Source organism: Patiria miniata, unplaced genomic scaffold, assembly GCF_015706575.1.
Source record: "Patiria miniata isolate m_02_andy unplaced genomic scaffold, ASM1570657v1 HiC_scaffold_3, whole genome shotgun sequence".
Lineage (NCBI taxonomy): Eukaryota > Metazoa > Echinodermata > Asteroidea > Valvatida > Asterinidae > Patiria > Patiria miniata.
Window position 1 is genome coordinate 20,014,733 of NW_024037069.1, and position 11,957 is coordinate 20,026,689.

Consider the following 11,957-nt stretch of genomic DNA (forward strand, 5'->3'; position numbering starts at 1 on the left):
ACCAGTCTACTACGCGTACAGGATATACTACATATTGGTTTTCACAAACCTTGAGCTGCGACAGTGCGAGGATTTGCATATGAAAAGCTGAGATCAATTCTTTTTTACTCATCAGTTTGTTAATAGCGGGTCAACATGGAGCTGTTAGGGCTGGATTTGTCGATGACTTGGATTCTGCTTATAGGTGTCATACTCATGTTTGTATGGTATGTACAACTGGTCACTGAATACTGACTTCTTCTGAGTGACTTTTACTAGGCCTACGCACATTACCGTCGAGCATATATATATCTTTTCGTTCCTCCATGGCCCAATGAATACATTGTATATATTCCGGCATTGTACTTTGAATTGTGTGCAATTGTTACCAAGTGCAGTATATGACCATATGACTAAGTGTAGACCCTATTCATGTCATGTTCACGCCATGTATTTCTCATGATTTTGGGGGTATTATTTTTAAGTAAATAAGAATGGACAACAGATCCGTAGGCCTACTTGGTACTGCATATTCCAGAAAACCACCGTTCCCTCTGAGGTGGTATACATGTACATGTACGTGTTGTTGTAGGCTACAGTGTAAGTTGTGAGATTCATGCAAACAGCAGGCATATAAAGCGTGGGAATGTGTGGGGTGGGGGTGTGGGTGGGGGTGTGGGTGGGGGGGGGGGAGCTTGTTTCCGACGACACTGGACATTCGTGCTGGTCCCAGAGGGGCCCACCGCTTTGTACCTGACTTATTGACTGACTGACTCCCCGACTCAACTTGTGAATTACAGGGGCCTAGCAATCGCTGGGGGTGTTAAAGTAAACATTTCTTGAAAAGGGTACTCGCACATCCGTGCTGACATGTAGACACTTTAATTTGTTCTCCGGACACTTGGCCTTTCGTAAAATCAAATGGGGAGGGGGGGGGGCTAATTACATCATCAGATTCTGTTAAAAAAGGCAAATATATATATATATATATTTTTTTTGGGGGGGCTTAACGCTGGTGAAAAAAGGGCACTTGAGAATGGGAAAGGGCAGTCTTTACAAAGTAATTGGAAGGGGGGGGGGGTAAAATACCCCCTTGGCGGCCTACGCCACAAGCTGAATTTGACTGGTTACCTACCTCACTGATCGACAATCGATTGCGAATCAAACTGGTTGTAAATTGTGAATTAGACTGGTTATCATATATCGCAGTGATGTAACTTGTGAACTTGACTGATTACTAATCACTGACTGTCAATTAGAGCATCTTAATTATCACTGATGTGCAGTAATGACAATCAGTCAAAATCTCCACGCTTAGGGCCTACGGCAGAAAGAGATTGTTCATTTCCATTATATTACCACTATACAGCTCTTTCTACGAACTTTAGCATTCCGAATCAAAAGTTGAATAGAGTTTGATGCCCTCTTGGACCAACATTACTGAGGTTGCCTGGTCATGTTTAAGGAAATGATAGGCCCAGCCATACTAGGAGTAATACCACAATATCCCGCTTCTTACACTGTAATTGAAGGAAAACAAATTCGAGGCCAGTTTTAGTGTCAAAAAATAGCCAACTTTTTGCCCCTTTCCTCAGACCCAAAATCCGTCTGGATGGGTTTTTGGCATGAATGTCACTGTTACGCCCCAATTAGGGCAATGGTGGCACCTATACTTGGAACTGTCCCAACAATATAGTATGGGAATTCCTAACTATAGTTGGGACGATGTTAGCTGCATTTGCAATGGGACAGGAGACTAACGCAGCAGTATTTCAAACTAATCGCTCCTTCAAAGTGTACATATATTTTTTGCAATTATTTTGAAAATTAGCCTTATTGATATTGACGAGAGAACGAAAGTGGTCAAGTTGATGCCGTAATGTAAAGAAGATGACCTTTGTTTATTTAGTCGACGATCTTTAACAGATTTATTTCAAATATTCTTGCTGTTGTTTTGCCTTGTTTTATGTTCTTGTTGTTTTATTTTGACTTGGCATACCCTCTTTGCAGAGCTTTGTCTTTTGTTTCTATATTCCAGGTATGATTGGAGGTGTCATCAATATTTCCAGAGACGAGGCATCCCTGTAGCTGACTATGTTCCCATCTTCGGCAATAATTTGCAATTGCGTCATGTAAGATGAAAATTAGTCTTTTAAAATTTATTAGCTAAATTATTGTGAAGCTCCGTAAAGCCGGGGTAAATTTTTCTTCGATCATTCGTACCTAATGAGGGACACTTTTTTGTCGTTAAAATGTTGCAGGGTTTTGTTTATCGAAAGCTTTCACACCTTATTGTGCCGACTTAGATTTAATTCTTTAAATGAACCATATTGAGTAAAATTATGTGCAACAAATTCCGTGCAAATTAAACTTTTACTAAGTTTCACTTAATATCGTACAATGCTTTTCCACAACTCTTTTATACAGGGTATATTGAAGGCGTTTGCTGAATACGAAAGGAAGCATGGCAAGGTGGTTGGGTATGGCACAGACATCATTTAATTAATTTAATTTCATTCATTAAGAACTTAAAATATTTTAAAACAAACAATGTATTCATCGACTGGAATATATCGAGAGGAATGATGATGTTTGTGCTTTCGTGGAAATTCCTTTTTTAAAAACCCTCAGATGTAGCCTAAATCGTTGAGGGAGTATCCATCAACTCACTTTTTATTTGCCTAGTTGTCCCATAGCGCAGCGTTTGTTATGGTGTAAAATCGAGGACACCCACGTGCAACATCATCGATGAATTGAGGACAGGAACCACAATCGAGGACGACCTCGATTAGAAAACGTGCACAAAACCAATGAGAGCTGTTGCAAAAAAGTGAGACTATAAACAAAGGAAAAGGGAAGAGCAACAATGTACACCATAAACAAACGTGTGTGTACATGTTTGCGGACAGCAACATAACTTTTGACTTGTCAATATTATCACTGCGTACTGAAACGTCGAAGTTGTTACTTCCTCCAGGACGTACGATTTTCGGCGCCCCATTCTGATCATCAATGAACCTGAAATTCTCCAGCATATCCTGGTCAAGAATTTCTCCAACTTTTACAACCGCCGGGTAAGGCTTTTAAATTTGTCGGTTCTTGAAAGTTTATACTTATTTCTTTTAGTTCGTTGCGTTGTAAGAAGACATTGCGACCTTGGTTAATATCCGATTGAAACATGATAACATTAATTGGTATGCAAATAATGAATGGTTATGAGTTCAACGATCAGAATAATTTCATGAGGTGACAGATGGAATGTTTTATTCCACGAGGCGAAGCCGGGCTTTTTTAATGGAACATTCCATCTGTCACCGAATAAAATCATTCTTTTCATTGCTCGGATGTGAAATATTCATTATTTGTTTTATTCAACGCCAGAATAAATCCTCGTCATCTGATTGGTCAGAGCCACCAATAGTGTGACCGCGCAATTGAACTTCCCTTTACCGTGGAATGGATCTTCCCTTTTTTGCCGTGCGACCTGGCCGTGCGTTGGGACGAATAATTCAATGACACGTGCTCAGCGATACACCAATCAGATGATGAGGACTTATTCAGGCGTTGTATAATATGAATACAAGTTATAAGATGGAATTTTGCGTCGGGGTGATATAAATCAAATTAGGTTTTGCCCTTCATCGACGTTTTTTAAGCACTGTATACTCAGTGTGTTACCTTCCGAGTGAAAGTTGGAAAAAATCACTCGGGTGGGACTCGAACCCACGACCTCCTGCTTTGTAGTGCAGATGTCTTGCCACTCGACCACCGAGCTAACGGGATCGGTTGGCCGGTTCGAATCTGATGTACTGATGAATACAAGTTATAAAACTTTGTTATTGAGATAAGGAGATACGTTCTTAATTATGGACAGAATGAGTTGGAGCGTGGTTGATATTTCTGTGAAGTATTTTCAAAGAAATCAATAGTAACCTAAAATGGTCAGGCTCTGTGTTAACACCATCTTCTTCTGTCTAGAAACATGTGGTAATTCAATCTGATCGCACACAAGCCAGTCGGGGCATGTTCTTCCTTGAAGATGAAGAGTGGAAGACGGTCCGCAACACCCTGACGCCGTCATTCACTGCAGCTAAGATGAAAAACGTAAGGTGAACATTTTCCTGTCAAATTGTACAAATAACTTTAAGATTTAAGAAGTTTAAGACTTTGTTGCGACCCTAATAACAATAGGATATGATTGAGGTCGCTCTATAAAAACGTCATTTTCTTGGAACAGGAAAAAAACATCGCGTTTATTTCAACAAGTATTATAATTATATTCATCATTCTTAAAAACAAACATGAATAAATTGTTATTTTTGAAATATGGCAGCATTTGAACAATCTTCAAAAACATATGAATCCCGTCTGTTTGCGCCCCCATATGCCCTGTGACGTCATACCAACAAGCAACTGACGGGCCAACCAAATTGTCAGCATCTTTTGCATGTTATAAGACCCACATTAAACAGTATAAGTCAGTACTTTTTATAGCATTCGTATTTCCACAAGATATACATGCAGTGCAGAAGAGAACAAGTTCCTGAAAGAAGACATATCACGTGACTACAACGTTATATTTTGTAAATAAAATTTCAAATTTCACACGGTCATAGTGTATCCGCTCCGTTCACAAGTACCCCCTCACCGGCAAAGAAAGTACAGTTGGGGGTGACCGACCGACGCCATTTTGCCAGACTGCAATTTTGCCAAGAAGAAGCGCGGCCACTGCATGTGCATAGTACAAATCCCCTGGTGTACGTGCGTCACACACAAGGAACGGTGCGCGTCAACCAGCGAAATATCCCGCCCATGGGACGTCGTTTGTAGTTAAAAGGGCGCCCTCTTCTTTTGCGCACGGAGCCTATAGCCTATATGTTGTTTTCTGTTGTCTTTGACAATATTATGCAATCTTTTACAGATGTTTCCACTGATTAACGAGTGTTGCGATACTCTACTGACAAGTATAAGCGAGGCACGAGAGGGAGGCAAAGCTGTCGACTGCAAGATGTAAGAAAATGATATCACCACCCTCTTTATGGGCGTGTCATTTATAGGGTATCCACAGAGAAGCAGGGGAGGAGATTTTTAACCTCAACCCCAGAAATAATTCTCCCTCTATAGGTGTTTTGGTGGACTGGAATGACCAGCTTACTGTACTCTGAGTTAGTCGCTCAGTTTAATCATCGTAAAGTTTTGAGTCAAGCTGGACTGGACAAGTCTAGTTCAACACCCCAATTTTGGAAATAGCAATCATGTCAGTTTTGTGCTCTCGTTCTTTAAGATATGGTAAAAAAACAGGAGCACTTCCGTTATACCTACCGTCGCTCACCAACCACGGGGCCAAGGTGGGACCCTCGGTAAACAAAAACAAACAAATAAAGATAGAGTAATATAAGAAAGATCTGTCCTACCTGGGCCCAATTTCATAGCGCTGCTTAACAGCCGACTTTGTGCTTACCGAGCCTCCATCTATTTCATAGGGACTGTTAAGCAGTAAGCACAGCAAAAGCACGCTTAACCCCAGAAGAAAACTTTGCTTAAATCAGTGACGTAACAATAGAAATCTCCATGCGCGCGCAACTGTAAGCACATTCACGGCATGAAGTAGTGCTTAAGCAGCAGCATGATTTTCTGCTATAGTAAGCACAACTTTTCTGCTTACTGTTAAGCAGTGCTATGAAATTGGGCCCTGGTCGTTAAACCTGAATGTTTTGCATCATTCAAGGTTGTTTGGTGGCTTCACCATGGACGTGATTGCGTGCTGTGCCTTCGGTCTGAGTGTGAACTCCCAACAGGACAAGGACAATCCGTTCGTCAAGAATGCAAAGGTTCTACTTGACCCCAGCCGCTTCAGAGGAGCTTCAATCATCCTTATGTGTGAGTATGATAGTCTGGTCACCAGGTCGTGGTCCGGCAACTTAACTCTGCACCGTACCAACTGGTCTGGCTGACGATGCCCACGCCGTTTGAAGCCACCATCCGCCATCTTGGGTCGACCATGACGCACGCGCAGTAAAAGCTTCAAGTGTTGAGGAACCATGATAGGCGTATTGTCGCAAAGAAGAAGAAGAGAGAATAGGATGGGTAATCAAAGAGCTCGCGTCGATCCGCTTAATATATAACCAACAAATTAATTAAACAAATGTCTAACTCTAGAATTATCTTCGAATACAGATTGAGTTTGATCACCATGAAAATAAATTGTGGTAATGTGGTTAAATCATAATAACATCAGATTTTTCATAGCGTACATTTAATAATGGGGAAACATCTCTCTCTCTCTCTTTCTTGGTAGCTATGCTCCCAATCTTAGCACCGGTGTTTACTTACTTTGGATACGGCTTAGCTTTTGAGCCGGAGGCTGTCCAGTTTTTCCAGGGCGTAACGGAGGCTGCGTGCAAGCTGCGCTTAGAGGAGGGTGCCAAGGCTTCTAAAGTAAGTCACAAACGAGTCGCTCTTGAGTCGATCATTACTTTGCTGACAGCTGATAAAATAAAACAAAAACCATTTCATTACATAAATCTGCCATTAGTTGACAATCCATGCTATCCTTAAAGGTCATGATTTTGTTGCAATTTTCCGTGCTTGTGGTACAAAGAGTCTAAGATTTATCATAACCACGTAAAGGATCATTTGAAGTTATGCCTGGGAAAAAAAGTACACTCTAAACACATCTGGGTCAGATTGACGTGGAATGTTGTAACCCTTTTTCCGGGTCGAAAATGACACTTATTCTGGGTCATTTTCCGGGTAAAAAACGACACTTTTCCGTGTCATTTTGCGGGTCAAAATTACACTTGCATTTTTCGGGTCAAAATGACGCTTTTCCGGGTTATTTTTTCCGGATAAGGGTCATTACCCGGTAAAGTGTCATTTGTGACCCGGAAAAAGCTTGAGCTAAATAGAACCCGTATTACCAGGATGGTTTGATTTTTTTTTTTAGAGTGCACCAACCAAGTATATATTGACAGTAACGTTGCTCAAGGGAAGATAGGACTGGTATTAAATACCTTGTAAAATTATTCATCCTTAAATGGAATCGATTGGAAGAAACCTAATATTAAAGTTTAGGGTGTCTGCGGGCAAAATAATTTTTAACGTGCGTCAGCAACAGAATCTACTTGACCGTAACAATTGTGCATACGTTTTATCTGCTTTTTCTCAAACTGTATACTATCCACAAATTGAGCTTATATCCACAAGTTAGTTGTTAGTTGCATCCTCCTTAAGATTTGGGAAAAATATGCACAAAAAGAGACTGATCCTACGTGTGAATGTTAAGTTTAGCCCCAATTTTGTCAAAGGCCTGCAGGATTACCAGTTACTATTAATATTCATCTTCAAACGATTGACACCGGAGTATCAACTTCCTACTTTGTTGATTGGTTCCCATACACAGCATGCCGATCTACTTCAGCTGATGCTGAATGCTCACCATGACACTGATGTGGATCAGGAAGACACGCCCACCATAGGGGACGGCCCAAAGAGGGGCGTGGTCCAACGCAGGCCCCTGTCAACGGAAAATATTATGGCTCAGGTGATTACAATTTTGTCATAGTACCAGAAGAACTTCTATTGGAATTGTTGATTGATATCAAACATCCCTGATGAATACAGGTTACCAAACACAGTGTCATGTGACACGAGTCACATGACATAGCTTGTGACTGGTTCGTGGCCGACTACAGTTGAGCAGTGTTGAAAACACTGGCAGTATCAATGATATTTGGGCCCAGTAGATCGTAGCAGTGTTGCACTGTCCAAGAATGACGTCACTGTTTATGGTTTATTACCCTCATTAGTCGCTCACTTTTTTCCTGGCTGGGTACGAGACCACCAACACGCTGCTGAGCTTCACTGCATTCCTGCTGGCTACCAACCAAGACGCGCAAGAGAGACTGAACGCTGAGATTGACAACCTCGATCCCACGAGTGGCAACATTGGCTATGACGTCATTGGCAAGATGGAGTACCTGGACATGGTGATCAATGAATCACTGCGCATGTATCCTCCTGTTATCTTGTAAGAATACACAATTTGAAATCTGCGTTAACTTACCATTTGGAGATTGTACAAGCCACTTTTAATTTTGCTTGTATTTTTTTTATTCATAAATACCTAAGACAGTTTACCCACTCCTATTGGTCGAGAGCCCGTCACGTGGCCGGTTTTAAACGGTTGATAAAGACCGGCTGCCTGGTCTTGAACACTTGACCAGTGTCACATGAAATCTGGACTCCTATGAAATCCGGTGCCAGTACCGTGTTATTGGTTGAATGTTCACAATCCTCACGTGGTCATGCGCGACATATTACATTGATTCAGTATTTCATAGTCCCAAATTCGCACTACACCCGACAGCTGCGTTCTGCGTCACATCACACAGTACGTGCGACGCGCGCTAATCTCTGTATAAGGAGAGGACCATACCATAGCATAGCTAGAGGGGTGTTTCAAAAACATGAAGTAAGCTCGTTGGACGAAATCGTTGGAAATGTATAATTTTTTTTTTACATGTATTAACTTTTATATAGTTGATTTTTTGACCGAAAAGGTATTTATGAATGGGAATAAATATGTGCTTGGCTCATATTAAACACTATGTTAAGAGCGGTTGGAGTGATCTGGATGCTGATAATTACCTGAGCCAAAGGCGAGGGCAATTATCAGCATCCAAACTCCAATCGGTCTAAAACAGAGTGATTAAAACCGGCAAAGAGCACATTTATTCCCTTAGTACTGCTGCTGCTGCTGATAACACTTTTACAAGGTCAAAACTTCATTATTAAGAAAAATGGTCTAGCACAACAGAAGTTAGAACTGTGAAGGTCATGTCGGTTAATTTTGTGAATTAATTTCCTTTTTGTCAAGTATTGATCGGCAGTGTAACCAGAAATCAACGTTTGATGGCCTAGTCATCGAAAACGGCATGCACGTGTTTGCGAGTGTCTGGAACATTCATCGCAACGAGGAATACTGGACGGACCCCGAAAAATTTGATCCTGAAAGGTAAAAGAAATGTCTCCAGATTCTTTTTCAAATTCCAGAAACTGCAGCCAAGATATGGTTACTTAGAACATTTTTGAACGTCCCGCAATTATTCGCATATAGGGGATGAGCTAAAATTTAGTTAAGGTTGGTGGATCACAGATTAATGTTAATTGTTGTAAGCAGTTTCGTGATCTCTACAAAATTTACCAAACAAAATCCTTCAATTTAAATCAAACGAAACACATCTTTTCTCTAATAATATACATGTTTGAGATCACGCAAAAATATATTGTATGTGTTCTACCATAGAAGAAATCGCCTACCCTGTGTTGCTCTGTATAGTTATTATTGCAATTTTGTAGCATTTACTTTTTTATTTTTCAGGTTCAGCCCTGAGAACAAGGCCTCCATCAAACCTTGCACCTACATGCCGTTTGGCTTCGGTCCAAGAATCTGCTTCGGCATGCGCTTTGCCTTGCTGGAAGCCAAGATGGCGCTGGTCCGTGTACTGCAGCAGTATCGCTTCGATGTCTGCTCGGAAACCGAGGTAAGACAAGAGGGAACACTACGGCCGTTTCTCAAACCCGGCTTTGTCTTTAGTGTCCGGCTCCAACTCCGTTGGCAAACTGCATACAGGTAGCTGGACACTGGGGACGAAGCCGGGGTTTGATAAACGGCAAATGTGCAATGAAGTAGCTTGTCTGCGCATGCGCGTTGAGGTCCGTGACTATACTTGGTTACAGAAAAACAAGGTCATGAGCTATCTTGATGCTCAACTTAGACGCACGAAATGATAAGCATTAGGGTCGACAACTTCTATTTTGAACGTTGTGTACCGAAACGTTGGGAGTGATCTGGTACACGGTACCCTGTGGAGACATGTGCACAATTGAGAACAAAAGATTGTATACGTCTCCACAGGGCAATGTCTATAGTTGAATACGTCTCAGCAAGGTTATCACAAATAGATATTATGGATTTACTCAAAATCTAGATTTTCCAAGGTGTGTCGCCAGAATCGTCGCAAATTGAAGTATTTCATCAACTTGGATATTAAGTCGGAATTTCAGCCCAGGAAAAAAAATCCTGGTTAAAAATAGGAGCATTTTGAAAGTACACTTTCAAACTTGAAAACTTTAGTACACGAGAACAAAAAAATGACTCCACAAGGATGCCAATTCCAGTACCTGTGTAGTGGAGTGTGAAAATTCAAAATGTGCCTTGTTTGTTGAATTCAGTTTTTCTCTGTTTCTCTGCGTTGTTACCTTTCAGATCCCACCTGCCCTGGGCACGGGACTGCTCCTCACCCCTAAGGAGATGGTGTTGAACATCATTCCCAGGAACTAGGTGACTGGATACCCCACCCAATGAGAACTCTTGTCTTGATGATGCAAGACGTTGTTACGTCCGCCAAGGAGGTTACGTTTCCACCGGCGAAGGTTTGCCTGTGAACATGATAACTCAAAAATTTATGGACGGATTGTCATGAAACTTTCTTTAGGGTGGTCCTTGGTACAAGTACAAATCGTCATTAGATCCGGATCTGCGTCTGGATGCAGGATGTTTTTAAAGACCATTTTATACAATGGAGCGAGTGGAAAGTAAACCAACACAGGCATAACTCTGTTTAACTACAAACTATTTGAGTTTTAGGATTTGTTTTCGCAATCACATTGTGCATTGGTGCTGTGTGTAATGGTGGGGAATTGTTTAGCCTTGGTGGAGGTGTGCGCTTTCTGAGTGCTTTCTAGTTTTAAATAGATTTACTTGCGACTGCTGAATGTTCAATCATCTCGAATAATAAATCGAAATGGTGTAAACTATTTTGCGAGGTGAGAAAGTACGTATGTTTTGGCGATTGTTGAAGGTGAAGACATGTTGATGTTAATCTGTAAAACTTCGCTTGAATTGTAACTGACACCTTTTTAAAACAATATTTTATTTTTTTATTTTATTTTTGGTATAATCATAGAGAAAGGATAAAATCTAACATGACATGCTGACAAGATACTATTGAAGAGAGTGTTGTAGTATATTGCAATTTTGATACTGTTGAAATCGAAATTTTAGCTTTCAATTTTGCAATATTTTGCTTTTAGCGTGATATAATAATTGGCTTAGCCTATAGACTTTTAAATGTTTCTATACATTTTTAGTTTTCGTTTGTGTATTTGTTTTACTTAAGCAAAATATGGTGTAATTTCATTGTATTAGCTGTAACAACACTGCAAACGTATGCAATTAAAATGACCGATGATTTGCAGAGCATTGTCACCCATTGACTGCAAAACGAAGCTTAGAATTAAAATGATCATTAAACGGATAATTCTGACTAAAGCAGACATATTACAATATTGAGTACTTTATTTTGTTTTCCAAGCACTTTATCGGAGTCAACCCTTGTCACACATTGAAACGTTTATCTGTAGATAAACCCAGCTAAAAATGGGTCAAAACATGCATAATTCTTTTTATGGGCTTCATGACCTTTATGATTATCATCAACTTCTTCAAAAAGTTTTCAACCCAGACGACCTGCGAGTGAGCCGACGTTATCAACAACGATTTGTTTGGATAAAAGTAGGGACTTTGGTTCCCGCGCCCACCTTTTGTTGTTTAAGTTCATGTACTTTGCCAAAGAGATTTCAATAATAGTAGTCACCAAAGGTTGTCCACCCTGAACATTTGCTTAGATAGTGCGAACCAGTGGCGTAGCCAGGAATTTTTCAGTGGGGGGCGCTGGGGGGGGGGGGGGGGGGGGCTGGAACATTTCATGGGGATCATGTAGATCAATGATAATTTTTTTTTAGAAACTCAAAATCTCAGTGGGGGGGGGGGGCGACTGGGGGGGGGGGGCGACAAGGTTTCATGGGGGGCTATCGCCCCCCCACGCAACCCCCCCCCCTGGCTACGCCACTGGTGCGAACTGTTATACAAACAACCACGCTTATTGGCAGGATTCGTGCGCTTATTTGGGGTC

At 41.1% G+C, this 11,957-nt stretch overlaps 1 protein-coding gene across 1 annotated transcript; it reads left to right on the plus strand.

The window, feature by feature from the left end:
• The first annotated feature begins 18 nt into the window (after nucleotides 1-18).
• On the plus strand, nucleotides 19-11,332 carry LOC119737045 (cytochrome P450 3A29-like). Its single transcript, XM_038211115.1, has 13 exons — nucleotides 19-206; nucleotides 2,018-2,111; nucleotides 2,407-2,459; nucleotides 2,957-3,053; nucleotides 3,958-4,083; nucleotides 4,901-4,989; nucleotides 5,708-5,859; nucleotides 6,278-6,417; nucleotides 7,382-7,522; nucleotides 7,788-8,008; nucleotides 8,858-8,995; nucleotides 9,362-9,524; nucleotides 10,250-11,332. Exons 1-13 carry the CDS (start codon nucleotides 136-138, stop codon nucleotides 10,322-10,324), a joined length of 1,560 nt encoding a protein of 519 aa, XP_038067043.1. The 5' UTR covers nucleotides 19-135; the 3' UTR covers nucleotides 10,325-11,332.
• The last annotated feature ends 625 nt before the right edge of the window (nucleotides 11,333-11,957 follow it).

What these genes read in the sequence shown, in the direction of transcription:
- LOC119737045 (XM_038211115.1), top strand. Translation starts at nt 136, where the DNA reads ATGGAGCTGTTAGGGCTGGATTTGTCGATGACTTGGATTCTGCTTATA. An exon ending in CCAACTTTTACAACCGCCGG is followed by an intron (nt 3,054 to 3,957) that starts GTAAGGCTTTTA and finishes TCTTCTGTCTAG; the next exon opens with AAACATGTGGTAATTCAATC. An exon ending in AAAGCTGTCGACTGCAAGAT is followed by an intron (nt 4,990 to 5,707) that starts GTAAGAAAATGA and finishes GCATCATTCAAG; the next exon opens with GTTGTTTGGTGGCTTCACCA.